This window comes from Falco peregrinus, chromosome 6, assembly GCF_023634155.1.
Source record: "Falco peregrinus isolate bFalPer1 chromosome 6, bFalPer1.pri, whole genome shotgun sequence".
NCBI lineage: Eukaryota > Metazoa > Chordata > Aves > Falconiformes > Falconidae > Falco > Falco peregrinus.
Genome location: NC_073726.1, coordinates 69,815,636 through 69,837,569, shown reverse-complemented (window position 1 = coordinate 69,837,569; position 21,934 = coordinate 69,815,636). Strand labels below are relative to the sequence as shown.

At 37.7% G+C, this 21,934-nt stretch overlaps 1 protein-coding gene across 1 annotated transcript in view; it reads right to left on the bottom strand.

Moving 5' to 3' along the window:
* Window positions 1-21,934, bottom strand: part of CACNA1C (calcium voltage-gated channel subunit alpha1 C) — a 493,845-nt gene that overhangs the window by 406,374 nt on the left and 65,537 nt on the right. The window contains exons 2-3 of the mRNA XM_055807493.1: window positions 11,745-12,068; window positions 8,042-8,145 (exon numbers count right to left, since the gene is read on the bottom strand). Of these exons, the coding sequence (XP_055663468.1) occupies window positions 8,042-8,145; window positions 11,745-12,068 (428 nt within the window). The remainder of the gene's footprint in view (window positions 1-8,041; window positions 8,146-11,744; window positions 12,069-21,934) is intronic.

Sequence of the window (21,934 nt, the reverse complement as noted above, 5' to 3'; positions counted from 1 at the left end):
ATTCTTTTATTTCTAAGGGCATTATGAAAAGTTGGTGGGTTTTTTCCTAGTTTGCACAAGCACAACGAGTATTGCCTTTAGAGTCAATGATTTTGTAGATGTCAGCAAAGCCCCACATTTCAACAATTTTTTGTCAATAGCATGCACTAAATTAGTGGATGCATTTTGGTGACAGTCAAGTAAACTGCAGTGAAGTCAACGGGAAGTTTGCCTGACATATATATACCTGAGAATATGGTATAATACAAACTATACATAAAGGAATCCAGAGATCATATGTAAAACCATCTGTTGAATTTCTATTTCCTAACATCATCAAAAGGATTTTGATGAACTCATTAACAGAAGGCTAATATCCCACAGACTTACAGAGGAAGAAGGATACTTGTACCAAAAAGGCAATACAAAAAGTATCTGCCATTTTGGAAGTCTCCACTGCTTTTAAAAGACAGTGTTACTTTTGCAGGGGCCGGAATTAGACTACAGTGTAAACAACAGTACTTAAAATTTCTTATTTGGCCTGCTTCCACAATTTTCCTATCTTTTCTGAACAAGGACAAAACAAAACAAAAAAAACAAACAAAAGAGGACACCACAAAAAAAAAGGCATCTTACAGTGAACTTGATGTTTGATAAACAACAGTAATTACTACCTGAAAAAAAAATTATAAAACACACTTGATAAGTCAGAGATTTAGAAAGCTTACACATAAGGAAAGGGAAAATGGTAATCAGAGCTGTCTAAAGAAACTGGATAAATGGCTTAATGTTTGGACTAAACCAATAAACTTGCCATCAATCAAAAGCAAAATATATAGTTAAAATTTCAAAATCACTTACACAGAAACATACAACCTGCAAATTTTAAACTACTATTTCTATAACCTTGGACTAGTTTGTGTAACAATTTTTTTTTTTTTTTGCTCAACTTACAGTCCTACTGTAAGCAAATATAATCATCCATTTCTTCTACCAATCTTGTAGCTGTTTGTACAAAGGTCCTTCCTCTGCAGCTCCTCCAAACCAGGACAGACCTTCCCGAATAGCTGAATTTTGCCTCCAAGGCACATGTTTCTCTTTCAAATCCTATCTGAAACCTACTTTTTACCCTTGGTCTGTATCTCTAAATCCTCTCCTCTTTACTACATTACATACTGCATAACGTAAATGTACTTGACATCGTTACAGCATTATATATAATTCTGAAAGCCTATTATGCCACTTTCCAGTATCTCACTGATTCAGTGAAGCACTGTTTTACATTTTAATATGGAAGATAATAATAGAGGTGAATCTCTAGCACTACTTCTGTGAAAACTACACAACACTTTCCATTATTAAGATACTGTTTTGCACTGCTTTTAATTGTGATTTTACCAATTAAATACTACAGTTCAAGCTGGCTCCTGTCTCAGGGTGACTATTTGTGCAATGTTTCAGGCAAAACAGTTTAACAGATGACGGAGACCAATGCATTGAGAATGGACCTAGAAAATAAGAAAGCAGCAGCTGGAAGGAGCACTGGGTTAGAGAGACCAGGTTTAGGAGTGGACTAGAATTAGCAAGAGCAGCAGTCAGGGAGCTGAAGCCAAGTGGGGATAGCACTGAGATCAAATGAATCACAAATGAAACCACTATGGAGGGAAAACTGCAGTTAGGAGTAAAAGGGGAAAGCAAAAACACAGGTCTGATGGAAGCTGGACTGGAAGGAGAAAAATTACTTGGCAAAGATAGTGAATTAAAAAAGCGACAAAAATGGGTCACACAGACATGAGAAATCTCAGAGCAGATCAAGAGGTGGTAAACAATCAGCACAGACTGGGTGAGGACACTGGAACCAACTGGTATGAAGAGAAGCAGAAGGCTGGGATTTGATCGGGACTCAACAGCAAGCCCTGTGCAGGACAGAAAACTGCTAATGAAGTGGTAGAAAGATAAGAAACCTGACATATGGACTCTAAGTCCACTAAAGAAAAACAACAGAAATGGCAGAACTGAGGAAGAGTTATAGCCCAGACAACTACAGCTGAGATGGGAGGAGGTTCAGAAGGAAGCATTATTGGAAGAAAGAGCCAGAAAAAGTCCTTTTTCTACAGTAAAATACCAATACAGAAGAGCCTTTTGAGTACCTTCATGTCCAGACCCTGGAATAGAATCCTCTATTCCTCTGTTGTGGGCAAACACCTCTGAATCCCTCTGCCAAACTTTCCCAATCCTATCCTCACCTGGTCAACACAGAGAACCACCTCATACCACTACTGATTACCCAGACAAATCAAGTGGCAGAGATCTGCCCAGAAAACATAACAGGTCTGGTCCTGCTAGTAACACATATAGGTGTTAATCTCTGCTTTACCAGTTTCATCTTCACAAAACCTAGAAAGTAACACCACTATGTTAAAGATACAAAGACTGCAAACTTAAGCACCAAAAGTTGAGTCCCCTTCAAATTAATTCAACACACATAAGCAAACTGTGACAATGCAGTCCTACATGCTTCTCTGCGGTAATTAAATTCTGCCCCCGACAGCACAAAGAAATGAGGTCTCCATCCTACCTTTTACCCTTCTTGTTCAGTTGGTGACCACCAGCTTGAAAATGATTGCTACAGATTTTATTCTTTTCTTGACAGTCTTTTCCACAGCATTGCTTATAATGGTCTGCGTGATGTACGGCACTAACTACCTTCATGAAAGCAGTAACCAACCTACTTTACAGATGGAAAAATTGAGACAGCAATTTACCCAAGGACACATAGTTTGCCAACACCAGAACCAGCAGACAAGCTTGAATGTCTTCCTCTCAAACCCAAAGCTTATTCTTCCACCCTGTGCTTTACTACGCTAGAGATGCTGAGTATCAGCCTCTCTCTGCCAGAGGCAGGACTTCTGAGGACTTTGGGAAATGCTAAGCTTAAATTCTATACTATTCAACTTCCTTAGCATCCCACAGGTCAGTGGTTTGCAATCTTTCTGGAGAAAGTCCTCAAGGATTTTTCAGAACAAACACCTTTCTTCTTGTCCTGATTCCACTTCCCTTCCAGTCTCCTCAGCTCTTCTCTTCCAGCTTCTGTTGCTTACTCCTCACTTTTCAAATTCTGTAACTTCCCCCAGCTGTAACCATCCTGGCATGAGGCCCAAGCTAATAAACCTATCAGAGCTTATTATCTTGGTATCCACTCTGTCCTGCCCTGCACCTCACCCCTAATGCTAGCATAGCTCATTACTGTATTCACTTACTAGTTGAGAACTGTCACAAAGGAGGGCAATAGCAATGACAGAACCAAAAGCTTTTGTGCAGTAGTCTTCCTTAGCCTTATCCAGAAGGCCCATTCTTTCTTTTTCTGACCCCTTCACCCCCACTTTGCTCTCTAACAATTTCTGACTTTGCACAAGAAAAATTGAGACTGTTCAATATACTGACTCCAGAATTCTCTGATATAAAAAAAAATACTGGTTTGTTATACCAGTATCTAGAAACGTAATACATATATATAGCACCACATCCACACCTATTGCATCAGTCTGCTGCAAATGCAGAAAGATCAAAAACACTTTCTTTTTTTTTGTACAAGAACCACCTGCTCAGGTGGATACTACCATAATCACCAGTTAATAGAGCAGCCATACCTTCCTGAAGGGCAAGCCCCTTTTCCATAGGCAGGCATTCCCACAAACACAAACACCAACAATCAAGCAGAAATCTCATCTTTTACAGGGTCCTGTTTCACGTTTAATAAATTAGTCTGAAGGTGACATCCCATTATAAGCTCATCTATAAACACAAGAGATTTAAAAAAAAAAAATTAACTAGTGTACAACAGGATTTCCTTCCTGTAATAAGGATGAGGCAGGGACCTTCCTGTAAGGATGAGGGAGGGAAAGCAGAGCTATCAAAACAACACAAGGAATCTTCTCCTGCTGTTCTTCCAAAACAAACAACTGAGTCATCTTCCACAGATCGCACTGTAAACCTTGGTCTTAACCTCATTATGCTGTCGCCATGCCGTGACGTTGACCAGGCTTGTGCCATTTACAATTGCCAGTAAAGTGACAGAAGCATTTTCTTCTCAACTTCCTCTCTTAGGCAGTCTATAGTTTTATTCCTAAATGTATGTTATCTCTATTCTAATGCATAATTGCAGGAATAACAAGCAGAAAGCCTCTATATCAGTTACAGCTGGCTAACTTTAATTCCCTTCAAACTAGCTCCAATTTTCCTGACTGCATGAAGAGACTACATAACTGTTCTTTGCACAGGGTCACACATGACCTTTCTTTACTTCTAAATTCATGCAAAATCTCAGCAGAGTTCATTAATACCAAAAAAAATTTTGCACCATTGGGTGCAACTCCTCTCCATTTGTGCGAGTACACTGCAGAAGTGAAACAAAAACTACTGAAGCCAATTTCAAGCATTTGTTATTACTATGCATTTTTCTTGAAGCCAGTGATAAAGACACTGCAGTGAGCATAAAAACACAAAATCTGGGTTTTAGTATAAGCGTACATTTGAAAAATGCAAGTGCTTCACAGTCCAAGTTACAATCTGTAGGCTTGATAAAAATGGCTTGAGGATTTATAGGAATTATTATTATAGGAAGCCAGATTGCAGAGAAGCAGTCTGAACATCTGTGTGGTATTTGGCCTAAACTTGTAATACATAACAGCTAATCACAGTTCCTTACTAACACAAAAAGGGAGGGAATTATTTATTGGACTCTTCTGTATTTAGTTTCAATGCTTATACTCATTACTGTGGCATCATATCAAATAGGTCTTGCACCTAAATACAAGGCTTACTGAAATGGAGATATGGCTATAGGTTACTGGTTTTGTACAGGCAAATAAGGCATGTATCTCTTCAAGGCTTCCATAGAAGACATACAGTAATAAGTATGCGCTATTTGACCAATGGCTGATTACATCTTTGAAATTTGTATAGAGCAATTATTTATTACAACATTATTTAGCTATCATTTTTCTGCTTTTACAGAGGAAAGGAAACCACTTGCACGATTTAGAATTCCTTTATTTTTGTCTCCCCACCCTCTACTCCATTAGCTTGTTAAAAACATCGATTGAATTTTCACCTCAACCCCCAAAGAAAACATTTTTTTTAAAGTTATGATGAAACCTTAGAGCAGAAATACTTGGACCCTAAGGGAAAAGTGCAGCTTATTGGAAAACTGTTGTGTCACTTTCAGACTTTGTAAAACAGTTACTATTGATCATATGCTTTCTGTAGATAGATTCTCCACGTCTCAGGAAGTTAGGGATGATTCAAGGAAATCAGGGATGTGGGAGTTTCTGTGGTAGCGTTACCCCTAAAAAAAACTAAATTGCAGAACGGAAATTAATCAAGAGCTCCTACAGAAGTGAAAGTTTCTTCTGGGCAGCTAAGAAGATTCTGTATACATTTGGTCAGACTCACACTTCTGCACAGTACACACATCTGTGCACACTATTAAACTAAGTGCACACACCGCAGACATACACTCCTTTTCAATTTCAGATTTAACCTTTGGAGCTCTATACTTCATGGCTACAAAGTAAATCTGATTGCAAAATACATGTTCACAGGTAGGAAAAAAATAATCATGTGAGTACATAACCTTTTACAGGAAAATATTATTAACCCCAGCTTCTTTCTAGTGCCTTCCACGTATAGTTTGGCCCTTTAAGAGCCAAGTCCCACTCTTTTGCAGTGCCTGCCATCTGAAATAGCTTTTCTTTAACTCCAAGTTTCATCTATTCTTTCATCCCATTCAAAAACACCATTCCAAAACACAACTAACATTTTTTCACCCTTATCTTGCCCATTTGCCTCTACTTCCCCAGCCTATTACTCAGTACTTTACTCGCTAATCATGACATACAACTCTTCACAGTTCTGTGAAAAGTTTTGGAATGCAGCACATGACATACACTCAAGAAGTGTGTTTCCCAACAGCAGTATATACATGCCAAGATATATGTATATCACCCCAAGAAAACAACAACAAACCGCAACCAAAACACACAAAATCCAGCAACCACAAACAGGGACTAACAGGAGATCACAGGACCAAAGGCTACTGAGCAGTCAGAGTTCCAGGGTTTGATCTACAGTGTAGAAGAAAGTTTTAATTCCCCTAGTGCAAGTCCCATTTTCTGTTTTTAATTACTTTTTTGCATTAAGACCCAAGGAAAAAAGTGCAGTCAAGCAGACTCCCCATTTTACTTTCTTTTCCGCTTACTTCTGTGAAATAGCTTATAGCTTATTTATATAAATTAACAATGCCTCCTCATCCTTAAGGCTATAACATTTCTAAACTTTCCCAAGATAGTATTTCTTGCTTGGCTGGGATTTTTTAAATCCTACTCACAAATAACAGGTGTGTTTTGATAGATTGACCAAACGATACAAAAGATATCTTGGAAAACAGATGCGGAATACCAGCTCTGCTCACGAGGTGCATATGTTTTCTTATAGTAGAACAGTTTCAATACACCTCATTCAATTATGAATATATTCCTAACTTAGTATTAGCCAGCAGTCTCCCTACTGAAATAAGGCAAATACCCACACCCAATTAAACTCAAGACAAATTAAGAGACCTCTGACCTTCACCTCTGCTTCTTTTTCCTCCTTCAACCATGCAAGTCAGAACGTGCAATAAACAACATTCTGTCTTTCATTGCTAGAGGGTCAATTGAATTTGCTTTTTTTAATAAAAGATATCTGTTTTTGAAAGGTACCATACTGAAGCAATTTAAACACACACACCACACAATTCATCACTGTTAAACACTATGTCAAGCTAACAAAGAGACAGCAATAAAAGAGAAACAAAACCAACTCACATATTCTGTAAATATAGAGAATAATTAAAAGTTAACAACAACTTATTTCCTCCTGCTCCTATTTTTAAACTTTAAAGAAATTACAGTGGAAAAGCACTACACTACAATTTTTTTGGGGGGGGTGGGGGGGTGGGGGGTGGTTGTTGTTTTGGGATTTTGGTTGGGTTTTTTTCTTTTTAAACACAGAAGTACTGTTCCAAAGTCCTGAAGTGCACAATTTGGTTTTATACAACTTCAAGAGATATTTAATCAAATGACTGACTTAGAAGAACCACATGGATCATTTTAATTGCAATGTCTGTCAGCCATCCCAGTTATCCCTACTATAGAACTATGGCTTTTGTTTTCCTCCTCTGTTGCTCTAAAATTTCTAATGTCTCAGTAAATTTTAATCAGAAAATAGCATCCCAACTCTTAAACTCTGGGAGCAAGTTTTCATCCTGATCCAGCCAGATGAGTAGGAGATTCTTTAACATATTTGAAAGGAAGAAAAATGTCTTCTGCTAATTCAGTTAACTGCATTCAGAGCTGGTTTGTGCTGTGCCCTTACAGAATTCTTTGCTATGACTTCATGCTAAGCCAAAAATTAAACACTCTTACTTTCGTACATGAACAGCTCTATCCCAAAGTACCAACATTAGCATCAGTGGTGACAGAGGAAATGCTATAATCCCCCAACAAGAGGGGAAAAGGAGAAAAAACACCACCAAAAAATGCCAAAGCCACAAACATTGTTCAATTAAACACACAGATCTGTGAAATGCAAGCATTAATGTACTTCCTTGAAATAAGTCGTCAAGCTGTGCTCTCATGTATCACCTGAGAGGACAGTATAATTTCACGCTTTGGCACTTTTTAAGACAAAAAACCACCACAGAATCCATGATTAAAAGATTACTTCCACAAATACCTGCAGTTTAAAACTTACCAAGCACTTTTGCAGCATGCAGAAATTTGTTAACCGAAACATCACATACAGAACCTGTGCAATTTTTGGAACATTCTTTTCTGAAACCAACTCAATTGAAACATGCGGTAACACGAATAGAGGAGACATAGCACTCAAAACCAATTTTTACTTTATTAAGTTCTCATCTTTGGTGAATATATTTATGTTCCCTAACTTCAACAGTCTCTCTGGTCACATTCAAAAAGAACTTTCGAAATAGCAAGACTAAACACTATCAAGGACTTACCAGATTGGAATTGGTGGCATTGGAATCATCTTCTGGAAAGGGGATATAGATAGCTAAGGCCACACAATTGGCAAAAATAGTCAGTAATATAATTATTTCAAATGGTCTGAGGAATGGAGTTAAGGAAATTGTTCCAAAATGTGCACACACAAATAAAATAAAAAAACCACCAACAAAAAAGATTTATAAGAATTCTGTTTAAAGAAAACATTCCAAGCCCCTTATATTCTGAAAAGAAACACATGCCTTTTTAAGTGCTTTTAGGAGCTCCCAGCCAAGAATCTTCCTAATATGTCAAAAGCAGTGTAGGCCAGTCGCGTGCCAGAGTAAACACAGATTTCTTATAAGTTTTTTCTTCTTTTATTTATTTAGATTGCATTTTCCCTATTTTCCTTCAAGCGTGGCTGTACTATTTTTAATAGCAGAAGCCTGTTCTTGGACTGTCATCTTTCATCTTACAATTAGTTTCTCTTGGTCTCTTCCATCTGCATTTACAAACCCTAAAATAATTTTAACAAAAGTTTTGGGGGTTTTTGTTGTTGTTGTTGGGTTTGTATTTTTTTTTATCCCTTTCTCAATCTCTCTGTCTCTCATATCTCAAAGTTAATGCAAGGGCCTGAGAAATACATGCATAGACTCAGTTAGAAGATGTTTAAATGATGACAAAGTTAAAAAAGCGCCTTTGTCAAAAATATGCACATTGCCATGTATACTTGTTTTGCTTAAAAGTTATTTGAAGGAGCATTTCTTTTTCTATTTGCATTTTATTTGGCATCATAGGGAAAACAAATGTGCCCACACAGTATATTAGGGACACCAGGAACCTAAGAGTTCCTTATAACAGAGAAACTAGCACCAATTCAGAAGCATTTCAGCCAGGCATCAAATTTGTTAGGGAAAAAATCCCAAACATTTAGGGTGTTCCACAAACAAATCCTGTACAACCTTGATGCTCCACTGGACTGTCCATTGGAATCAAAGGGCATTTTTCTACTGACCAGTTTGCTGCACTGTACTTAATCTTCTTCAGTGGACTCCTTAACCTTAATTGCTGTGAAATGTAGACAGACTGTAAGTCTGGTCTCCAGTCTGAGTTTGGAAACATTTACTTGCCTTCAGGAATATCCTGGAAGCTAGCTCTCTGATAACTCGTCAGTACTCCAGAGGGAAATGAAGAGCAGGATAGGACAGGGAGATTGCCAAGTTTAACCTGCGCCATCGGGTGCATTTGAGCATGAATTTACCTACCATAGGACTGGCTTTGCAGCAAATGTCAACACAGCATGTATGGTTTTGGTCAGCTGACTACTGTTCTCAGCAGGTTTTAGCAGGAAAGAATTGGAGATTGGGATGTGCAGCAGCCTGAACTGCAAGACATACACAAATCCCAGGCACCTGACCACTGTGTACGCTCAGATATGTTCTACATTTCACATATGGAAAAGTCAAAGGGTTCCAAATTTGACAGGCTGCCATGCTTAAACCTTCAAATAGTAGGAGATATATGATAATATGGAGGAAGAACAGATTAGGGCAGGGAGATTACATGTGAAATCAAAGGGACTTCTCAGAAACCCCAGGCTGTATATATAGTGTTCGCTGCATGAAGACCTGAATTTCCATAGGCTTTCCTTCTCTTAATCACTTTTTTCCTTAGACTTTTTGGTTTTGACAGGATTATTAGCTATTAACATATCACTGTTTATGCATATTTTCTTTTATTTCTTTTTATGCACAGTAAAATAGTATAAAATCTATAAATACAGTACATACAAAGCAGAAAATTAAGTACACAACTAAATCTTTGCAAAATAAGGCAATTACTTCATTTCACTTCTTATATGCAATAGCACCTCCAGCCTCTGAACTCTATAACGTTCGTGTAAGAAACACAACAAAACTACCATGTGATATTTGTTTAATATCTACTATGCTTAGACTTCAGTGGTTCAGCAAATTAAGCTAAGCTATTCTCAGTAGTTTTTAGCAATTAGGAAAAGACAGAGTGCAGAATGAAATTAAACCTTATCACAATTCTTTGACATCGTTACTTGTCATCGAAGTGTTTCACATTTATAAACACTACATGTCCAATGAGAGGTTTTGATGGAAAAAAATACTTCCATCAACTCACCTAAAACAATACGAAAAAATGCAAGCATCAGCACCTTTGGATTGCTTTAATCGCATTGTTTGGTCCTCTCTTGATCTCAGCAGTGCTGTATCCTGTGTTACAACACATTATTCCCATCATTCATTGCTGATCTTATTCATTTATCAAATGTCACTCTGTGCTCTTTCTTTAAAGACATGTGGTTACTGGGGTGCTGGCAAGTAAACCAATATTCAGCTTCATCCTGTTAGTCATCATCCATCATCTTATGTTTAAAGTATCAGAGCTATGCCAGAAGGGATAAAAAGTAGCAAACTTAATCAGGGGGATTAAAAATTAGCATCTGAAGAAGAAAGGAATAGGCAGGCAGGTATTTTAAGGACACTTAAGAATTGACAGGAGCATTTTTAACAAGTTCTTCATCTGAAAAATACATCCACATCAGCAAGACCTAATATACTTATATTCTGTTTTCATCTTTCTAACATCCCACCAGACCCCAAAGGAACAATATTATCACATTGTCTTAAATGCCATCATTCATTTTTCATCATATTAACTACTGCCAAGTTATGTACTGCCTTCCCTTGACATGCTTATCTATGCCTAACAACATGCTTTTTCTTTTGCATTTGCTGGAAGACCCCATTAGCTTTATGATGTACTGACAATTACTGTTCAGGCTTAGTCTTCGTTTCTCTTTGGGGAGGACAGGGAGGTATATTTTATTTCAGTTTGTGTTTCACACCAAATTCTCAAATTCCAGCTTGTGATGATCAGACTGGGGTGAATAAAAAGGCTTTGCTCCTTCCATGTGATGAAACCAATGGCCAAACTCTCACTGACTTTCCAGGGAAGCCGCACTGACCCTTAGACTCTGCAGTTGTGTGTCAGTGGTTATCATCCATCACCTGTGATGCAGTCTGTCTCTGTTCAGACTACTAGATCTGTCCCTGTACTGCATTTGTACATGTTGCAGCACTACTTTTACTGCCTGTCTTTTCCCCTGCTTCTAAATAACCATTATCTCTTACCATATATTAGTAAGCCTTATTAGTTTAAGTGGAATTCCAATATAATTAACAGACCTTAGCCCTGTTTCAGGATCTTATGCGTACGTTTGGGTTTTCTTCTCCTCCTTTTGTCGCATTCTTTTCTCCATACTGTAGAAATTGTGATGCCACATTTTTAACAAAAAAAAAGTATATGATTCAAAGTATCAGAGCTGTTTAACTGGTGGCACCTATTGGAGTGCCGGGGGGGGGGGGGGGGGAAGAAAAAAAAAAAGGGGAAAGCCAGCAGCTGCTGTCAATCCCATAGTCTCAGTTCAATTCTGGCCTCAAATATCTAACCTTTATCATTTAAATTTCTAGTGGTGTCTTACACAAGAGTATAGTTAAGGCTCCAGTCCTAAACTACTTTTTTAACCCCAACATAAATGATCTCAGTTAAGACATCAGAAACTATTTGTGTACTTTAAACTCCCAGTGGTGCCTTTCAACTTAATGTATTGATTTCTTCACACTTATGAATAGCGCCTGATGTGCACAAACAATTTGCTCTTTTCCAAATGAGAACATCAAAAAGGATATTTCCATTCGACGATGCTGATGCATGCCCTCCGGATGGGATTTTTCAGTGTTAAACACAGCAGTGCTCGGGGAGGACGTGTAGCTGTGGTAGTACCCTGTTTTTTCTGTTTTCCATACTGCTGCCGTTTCCTCTGCGTGGAGCTGGCTGTGGATATTGTTGCATTGCCAGCACTACCCATCAGTTTGGCTTGCCTGGCAGCATCAATTGCAGCTTGCCAGGACAGTGCTGCCCCTGGAGTAGGGATATGCTCTGGGGCAAGCCCTGCAGCTGCATTGGCATTCATGTTGGCATGAGCTGGACGGGGACTCCCATAGTTGGAACCTGTGAAAGGGGAAAAAAACAAACAAACAAACAAACCAGAAATTTGTGAAGATATTTTTTAAGCAACAGAAAAGAGAAGTAGTGTTTTTTAATATCTTAAGTATCAGTAATCTTAAGCATCCGTAAAAGCAAGAGCTAAGGTTAAGTATAGGGTATCCACTTACTACCAGCTTGTTCCTCCAATTCAAGTTCTTCATTTTAAAGTAATGCTACTATGCAAGCATTTGTCTTGCAACAGTCTCCCAACAAGACCCAATGGACACTAAGCTGTTAGAAGTGCCTCCAATCAATACAGTCTCCAGGGATTCACAGAAAAGAAACGGTCCGTTTTTACCCACACATTTTGCAAGTTGGATTGTTTGGAAGCTCAAAAGATGAGGCTAGTTCTCATCACTTTACCACAGACATGCAGCACTATGCTATTTAGTACATAGCAAAGCACCCAAATGAGATATTCAAACCCCATCACAAAAATCCTTATGTTTTCAAGATTACCTCAAGGTAAATAATTTTTTAACAACGAGATTAATTCTCTCTGCAATATACACGTATGTATAAGCCCAAGAATAACCTGACTACAAGGTATACCAAAGCAGAAACTGTAGCTTTTGTGCTCTATAGGATGCTGTGCAGATAGTTTAGGCCAACCAACATATATTTAGAAACTGGAACAGAGTCCTTATCCTGATAAACTGATTTTAAGACAGATGAACTATTGAAATCAATGGAGTAAGACTTACTTTCAAAGTATTAACAAGAATGCTAAGACCTAGCAGTTCCAAGTTTTACACCTCTTTAGCCAAAACTGAGGAAGTATATGCTTTTGCCAAATCATGATGATAGAATAGGTATTTCAGATGACATGTGGCTGATATTTAGAAGGTCTTAGTAGTTTAAAAAAAAAAGTCACCCTTTCAAGCTAGTGCAATTGTTCCATTGTTTCAGTAAAGACAGTTAAGTCACCGGTGTCTCTTCAGTGAGACTTTTTCAGCAACTCAAAGCTTCAATCACTTCAAAATGAGTGAATTTTGAAACTTCAGAACAGACTCCCTTACTCTTTGGAGTATGCTTCAATCGAGATATTCAAGAACTTGTGAAAGATTAACCAAACTTTGCCACAGACACTTCATAGAACAAAATATAAGCCATGTTAGAAAAGTGCAACATAAAATCCACAGAAAGTCACAACGGCAAACTTTTATTAGGGAGCAAGTCTTGTTTAGATACATCCTATAGAAGATTTTTGAGACTACTTATCTTTTTTGTGGACTTGTGAGTTTGCCTGTGGCCCACATGTTCAGATGCAGGTAAAAGGAAGCCCAAATAGTCTACAGATCTTATTCCTTCACAGGCTATGAAACCAGAGTTCAGTTTCAAAACACTGCACACTCAAGGGACTATGTTTCCCCTCACATCTTAACAGCAGACTATGCTTCTGAAAAAGTGTACACACAAGGGGCACACAGTAGAAACCCAGCAAAGGAGTTAGATCACCTTTATTTCAAAGCAGGCTCAAAGTCTGCTATTGACTGTTCCACTTTAACAGAAATACAGTGTTACTAAATAGACCAGGTGGCTTCTATAGACTATGAGACAAAACAAGCAGAAGACCACATGACACTTGTTTTTTTTTCTTAAAATATCGAAAGACAGACTTTCTAAACTGGGGAACTGGCAAGCCGTTTTTGAACAAAAGTAATTATCCAAGATGCATATTTCATAGGTGGATGTGCAGTGCCAAGATATCACAGCAATGACTGCACTACAAATGAATTAAAGCAGGTAGAATAAATACAATTACATTGACACACAGAGTGTAACAGGATGTGCCTTTACCTAGAAAGCATACAAGATTTTAAAATTTATCTCACTGAATCTCAAGGAAGGACATGATGGGGTCAGATGTTATTTTATGTCAGGCATTACCATAAGATTTCCAGGTTGTTACAATTTTATTGCACAGCAGCAAAATCTAGAGCTTGTCTCTGCTCACTGAAAAAACTCCTAGCTGCAAACCAGCCAAAGGAAGCTGGTGAGCAATATGACTCCGATATGTGAAAGGGAAAGCTGAAAGAAACAAGAAGCGGGAAATAGTTAATTCACATCCCTCAAATTTTGAAACGGAAGAAAGAGAGCTTTCAGAATCACACAGGCTAAGCAGATTTCCTAGATGAAGCTGGTAATCAACTGGCAGACAAACTTAGTTTTCTAAAGCTAAGCAAATTGTACACAGCACTACTCATAGGATACATATTTATTTTCAGACTACTTCCAGATGCAGTTTTTCTCTTTAGCATCTATTTGACCTCCCTAGCCTGAGGCATGCTGGGAAGAGAAATAAATGGAAAATTACTCTAATTATTCTCCAGCTCTTCTTTAATACTGACCCATTAGAATGTATAAGAGGTGTGTGATTTCCAGTAAAAGCAAACTTGCTGATCCATCGCCCTGTGTTCTTATCATGCTGACTAGACCATGTGGTCCTGAAAATTAACAGCTGCTGCATCTTAATGAAGACTTTTCTGCAATTTGGGAATGTGTCAAGCTTCTTTGTTATTACTGCTTATTAGTTAGGTTTCACATGAGGATTCAAGTCCATCCATTTTGACTTTCATGTGCCAGCAAAGGTAAGGACGCAACTTCTGGTGGTTTCATTGCTTTTGCTTCTAACATGACCACCAGTTTCATAATAAAGTGCTTTGTCTCAAATTGATTTCAAAAGATGAGTCAGTAATGACAGATTTGTATTAACAAATATTGATTACTGATAAGGATCTGTCTGTTTTATGAAGCTCAGAGGCTGCAGACTATACTAAGTAATTAATGGCAGTGACAAATCCCTTGATCTACAGGCAGTTTATGGAAATAGCTCAAATTGAAGAATGAAGCTCACGCAACTTCACAGAAAGGACATTCAAGAACTGAGCAAAATATTTTCAAAGACAGCATAGCCAAAATTTCAGGAAAAAAAAAAATCTACCCTATAATCTAAATGTTTAGTGTTAATTCCTAGGAATAAGACAGAACACAATTCATATGGATCTTGTACAGCATCATGCTAAATGTCACCTATGGCACTCATTTCTCTCCCACCACAAAACTCTGCTGTAACCCAAGAGCTGCAGTTACTGGATTTGCTGTTTTCATTTTGTAATGTTAAGATATTTCACTCTATTTCCTCACTACAAATGAAGTTTCATGAAACCCAAGTCACTTTAATTGTATTTGTTTATACTGTTATTAAGCTGGAAGTTGACCAGAACTGGGAAATGGAGATTCAGCACCCACCCAAATGCAGTAACGCACTAAGCATGACGATCCACAGCATCATCACCCTGCTGATCCCTACCCACCCTTTATCAAGAATTTGTACTGGTGATTATGTGCAGCTGGTTCACAAAGCTCTTCTGTGCTACAGATCATGAGTTTAAACATTTGAATAGTAATTAAACAGAAAAGTCCATGTAAGTGAACAAATTTGATTATAAAGTCTTTGGAAAAGACTTTAATTTCTGCAAAAATGCAAAGTTGCAGAAGTACTTCAAATGGAGAAACAACAGAAATACAGGTCTCAAAAATCAGTTAAGTCAGAAAAAAAGCAACACATAACATTGCTATACAATAGGAAATGAACAACGTCGCACAAAACACCTGACATTGTAAGCTTACAACTAAATCACCAAAATGGTCTTCACCATAATCACTACTAAAATATACAATGATGACCACTAATACCTTTATTAAAAAGTGCTGTTTCCATTCTAATAACATCTATCATACCACCTATTAACTATCTCAAAAGCATCATTTAAAAAACAAACGATACATGACCATTCTATATGAGAAGCAGGCAAGTTAATGACACAATGGAACTGTAACTTTTGAGTTTCTTGACTTCATCTAGCTAGCCACACATTTATTTTTGAGGAATTTGTGATTAGATTAATTCTTTAAATGAAAATAGAGTTATGCCAATATGGAGCGTCACTGTTCTTTTTTGCCATCACTTTAAAACACACCAGAATCCTAAAAATTCAAACCTTGAAATTGTGTTGCACAACTGTATTTTTCTCCAAAGCAAAGGTGGGTACAGTAGAAGACAGTACTGGTTAAATTGTAATGTCTTAACTGAACACTGAAAGAAAACAAACAGAAAGCAGGAAACGTGTCACACTAAGATCATGTGTAAAACCAGTTCAAGCACACAGAAAAAATAATAAACTCTCTGCAGTGAGAGACACCTGACAAGAAACATGAAGAATAACACACACACAAGAAGGCAGTGTATGAGATCATCTGTTAATAGGAGAAAGAATGTGGAAAAGATTGATCCATTAACCAATGGAAAAAGAGCATTTGACAGACGACTGTAAGAAGGCTTAAGTTTTGTGTGACCTTTTGGCATCCATTTTTACTAAAGAAAAACCCATCAAGAGCAGGTGACTAGCATAATTAATCCCCAAACCAAAACAGGTATCATTTCCAACTGTAAAAGGAAAACAAGTTAGAAACTACTTAGACAACATTCATTGTTTCAGCTACTTAAGTACCACAACCTAGAACATACCAGAACATTTAAAGAGCTTTCTGAAGTAATCTCAAAGCTCTTAGCTGCTGGTTTGAATGCATGAAAGACAGGAGAGATCTCAGAGGACTGAGAAAGGGAGAATGGACCTCCCAATTAAAAAGTGGGAAGGGGGGAAAATTTAAATCCAGTTGAATTTCAGTCTCCAGAAAAAAAAAAATCTGGAATAAGTAAAATAAACAATTGTCAGCAAGTACTTGGATGACAAGGAAAAAAAGAGCAGACATGGATCGGTCATGAATACATTGTGTCTAAGAAAACTAATTCCTTCCAGATCTGGGTAACAGAATTCACAGGCAAGATGGAAGCTGTAGGTGCCACATCTTCTGACTTTAATAATTTTATGAGGTCTTGTATGACAATTTCACAAGGATGCTGAGGACATACAAGCAAGAAAGAAATTGCTATAAAACATGAGTATGAAACCAGCGTATGCCTGAGAGCAGTTATCATTGGTACACCATCTAAATTGGAAGATGTGTCACATGGAGGTACCCAAGTGCCTGCCCTGGATCTGATTCTGTTCAATGTTTCCAGTAATGATCCGGATGATGACATGGTGAATGGTATTAAATGAGCACGTAACTGTGAAGCTGGGAGGCAAAGCAAATACACTGAAGAACGGGATTTTAATTCAAAATGAACTTCATGAATTGGAGGAAATGTCTTAAAAACAGAATGGAGTTCAGCAGGGACAAATGCAAAGTATTTAAGCAAAATGAGTCATCTGCCCAAATTATTTTCAGAAAAGCCTTGTGGGTTATGTTAGATCCCCAACAAAACAGGAGCTGATATTGTCATACTTCCTTCTTCCCACAAAAGGCAATCATCACAATGTAGTATATAAACAGGGATGAAATCTATGTGACACAACAAGTAATCCTTCTCTTCAGCTCAGCATTGGCAGGGCTTCAGCTGAAATACAGGGAGCAGTTTCAGGTTCCACACTTGAAGACAGACATGGCTCCGTTCAGGTTGCCCAGAGGAGAGCAGAGAGGCCAACCAAAGGCCTAAAAAACGCAAACTACAAGGCACAGAGACAGAAATGGGAATGCCAGAACTTGGACTGCTGCTCCCGAGGATGTGAGGGTGAGGAGGGTAGGATAACAGTCTTTAAGTGTGTGTATATTATACACACATATATATATGTTTTTATATATTTTTCTAGATGCACATGTATTTTATTTCAAAGAACAAAAAGGAACTATCTGTCACCACAGTCACAGTGAATAAGTAGAAGCAACGGCTTTTGCAGTAAGAAAAAAAATCAGGATTTACCTTTGGAAAACACTTTCTAACTGTAATGACAATGAAGCACATGTACTGGCTTCCTGGATTGGAGGCAGTACTTCCCACACAATTTAAGTCTTTTAGACCAGGCCAGAAAAAACATTTCTCTGGAATCACACGTATGAGGCAAGATTTATAGTGTGAATTAGTTTCTTTTCTTAGTCTAAAGCAAGTTTGACCTGAAGGAAGGCCTTACCACAGCAAACTTACGTATTTCTTCCATCAGTTAATCTACCAAAAGACCCCCTCCGAGTAAACCCTGCCTCAGTCAAACTTTCAGGCCATCGCAGGGACATTACACAGCACTGTCAGGCTTCTGCCCCGCACACTCATCACTCGGGGCGGAGGCAGGGGGTGGCGAGGTGAGGGCCCCCAGTCCAGTGACTGACCCAGAACTCTGAACTCAGTTTCTTTGGTTTTAAACTTCATTCTGCACATATATTTTTCTAAAAGTCTTTCAGTAGCCCAGGACAGTAACAACTAGCCACACACAAAGTTTAAAACCTTGAAGTGAAATAAATCCACTTTATGTGAAAAAGCAGACTTTTCCAGGCATCTTTATTAAATTTTCAGCTGACAACCCTGAATATTTCCCCTAATGAATGCAGGGCTGCAGACATACAAAACTCACTTTCTTTAAAGCATGATTTTTTCCTTATTTGCCTTTAAAAAAAAAAAGTTGATAAGATGTTAGTTCTGACAGCTAACATCTAAAGTGACACTAGTGTTTCCCAAAAAAAGATTTTTCTGGAGTTAATTTGTAAGTAGAGATAGGAGTTACAATGAAAGCTGGATTTCAACCCAAACTACGGCTTTTTCTATAACACAATTTATAATACACACATACTCTTTTTAAACATCATGTCAGACTAAAACTCAGTGTGTAGTTGTTAGCCCAGATAAACGAGTTAAAGAATTTTTCCTGTAAATTGTTTCGGGGCTTCAGAACACACACATAAAAAATACGTGATTTAAGACTATTCATTTGCCATAGTTGAGACTAAACATTTTTTTTAAATATAAACAAAAAATCTTATTCAAGAACCATACTTCATTTGCAACTAGATCTTTGTTTTCTTTATCTCCCCCCTGCAGAGTTGGGTTTTTCTTTTGCTGCATGCCATTAACATAAGATGTGGTGAGCTGCTAGCTAGAAATGTGAAAAAAACCAAGTCCATTTCAACAAAGAGAGCAAATTTGGGTTTTTACAGCTGCCTACAATACTACTAATGATAGAATTTCCCCTTCTGCCTCCTTCTAATTAGCAGGTGATAAGTTATCATCTAAAATTTCATCACTTGAGTGTCCCTCCTTTTACTTCTGTAGTTTTGTCTTTCCATTCTTAAACAAAACAGAAGTAAAGCAACAATCTGTTCTGCCTCCTTCACCAAAGGGGCATCTTGTCAAATCTGACTCAGAAGAAAGCCACAAGTCTGAAAATCTTCAGCAGTCACAAAAATCCATCTAGCTTCTAATTTTCTCTTCTGTAACTATGGATTCAAGAGAACTAGATTGGGAGTTAAGGTCTCTTTTGGGGAGGAGGAAGGGGTAAAGAAGCATGGAGCCTACTAAATGTTAAGCCCCAAGGCAAGTGTCTAATATTAAAAGTTTGACAATTGATGTAGATATCAGGAGAGCCAGAGAAGTCTATAATACAACTCAGCTGGACTACAAATTCTCTAGTAGATAAATTTATTAGGCCAGGGGTAGGGGGATGTGTGTTAAAGGGCCAATTGCCTTTGAAGCATGTGCATTTTCTTGTGGCTGTCAAGCTACAAGAAAACACAAAGAAACTCACAAAGAATCCTTTCTGGTTTCTTGAGACATGTTTCTGGTGGCACCTAGATTAAGCTTTCAGAGGTCAAGTCAGGGAACACTTTCCTTCCTTCAACAATTAATTAAAGTTAACACCATTAAGGATCCTGGGATCAAGCACATCTTTGGTAAAATTTCTTTGACTTCAGTAAAATTCCTCTGGGGATTAACTGTAACTCATCAGACTGGATTCTTCTGACAAACTTAACTACTTATCATTTTCTTATTGGTGAATGATTACTCTTAGTGGGTAATCTAAATATAACTTCCTTACAGAAATGAAGCTCTTAAAGGTTTAAAATACTCTTTACTCTATTAAATGGTCTCCAGATTCTTTGTCTAACAATGCAGAGTGGGATAGAAATCAGTACACAAACCTGTTAAAGTGGTTTGCATCACACTACCCAAACCACTTTAAAAAACGGATCTTGTCTAACCTCTCTTTATAGTCAATGCACGGGACCATTTTTTCCATTCGTAAGACAGATGTCTGACATACAAGTGAAACCATCTGCTGGAAGTACCATTCTATCTTCAGATTGTACAAAAGTAATCAAAAACAGAAGTTTAATTGCACATCAAATTTTAGTGGATTGAATGAGATGAAATTACTTCCACTTATGTGTGGAGAGTACATGCATGCATATGTGTTTGTGTACAAGGTACAAAACAACTCTGTAGCTGCTTTTGGCCCAAAACATGTGACAAAATTTGGGAAGCGTACAAATATATTATATCTAAATAATTCAAAGCCTGCAATTTCAATGATTCTTCATCCTAGAAAAATCAATCACAATTCTTCCACAACTCATAGTATTCTCAGTCCAGAAATAGCAGCCTGTTCTCAGTTACATCAGATGATGACAAAAAAAAGCACAAAGGGATCTCTGTATAGGTCTGTATCCGAGTTACAGACAATATGAATTTTGATAGATACACACACAAACCAAGAAACAACCCAACCCAACACTGCCCCCCCCCCCAAAAAAAAAAGAAAAATAAATTCAAAACACAAACAACCACCTTTAACATCCAGATCTAAATGGAGATCAGCCCTGATAAAAGATAGACAGTGGAAATTCTTACAGGCTGAGTTCTTTTGCTTCTTTTTGCTGTTTATGGAGTCAGTGTTCAGCTATGCAACTCCAGAGAGCAGGCAATTTGTTGGAAAGAGATTAGCAAGTGTATAAAAGGAGAGTATATATCTAACCTTCCCATACAAGCTGTAAGTATTCCCTGCCACCCCTCACTCCCAGTGGTGATATCCACATCAGAAAGCCACTAATCCACATTATCTACAATACCTTAGGTTAAAGGGGACCTCTGAAGGCCATCTGGTCCACATCGCTCCTTTTTAGCCCCCTCATTCAAAGTGGTCAAAATTTCATCCAACCCCTTCGGCTATCCAGCACCCTACTTTGCACCACTACTGTCTCTGAGTCTGCATGTAGGATTGCAAGAACTGACCACAGTAGGCACCCAAATCAAAGGTTCATTCAGGTATTGGGCATACAATTTAAGAGAATATAATACCAAGAGAACATATAATTTTAAGAGGTACCTACTACCTTATACTTTGTGAAAACCAGACATCTGTAAGTTGTATCATTAGCACCCCCAGAGAACAGTCACCTAAAAACTATTTGTTGCTTTTCAGAAAGGCAAAACTTAGAATTTATTTTAATCTACATTCACCTAATTTTAGATTATGTATGCAATATCCTACTAAATTAAAGATGCACTCCCTGCTTGAAATGTAGGCAGTTTCAAAGGAAAGGTATTAAAAGATGTTTCAAGTGTCAAAGCTGACTTTGATTTCAGCTATTATTCTTAGTGTTCTAAAAACCACACTTTTCTATTTTTAAAATGTGATTATTTTCCCCCTGCTGCTTGGAGTAAAGCCAAAAAAACATCAGAAAAAGCAACTGAAGAAGAAAGTTTTGAAAAACAAGACTATACAAAAATTTCTACAAATCTAAAGAATTAAGCAAGTGAATGCATAAGTTTGGGATTTCTCCTAATTTCAGTCATCTGATGTTATCTTATTTTTAAATAATTCTAGACAAAATAGAAGTATTTGAACAGGAGGGCTATATGTAACTTGCCATCATTAAGGTGCTAGAAAGAGATAATGAGAAATGGCAAAATTTGAACTGAGGAAAGAAAAAAAAAATGC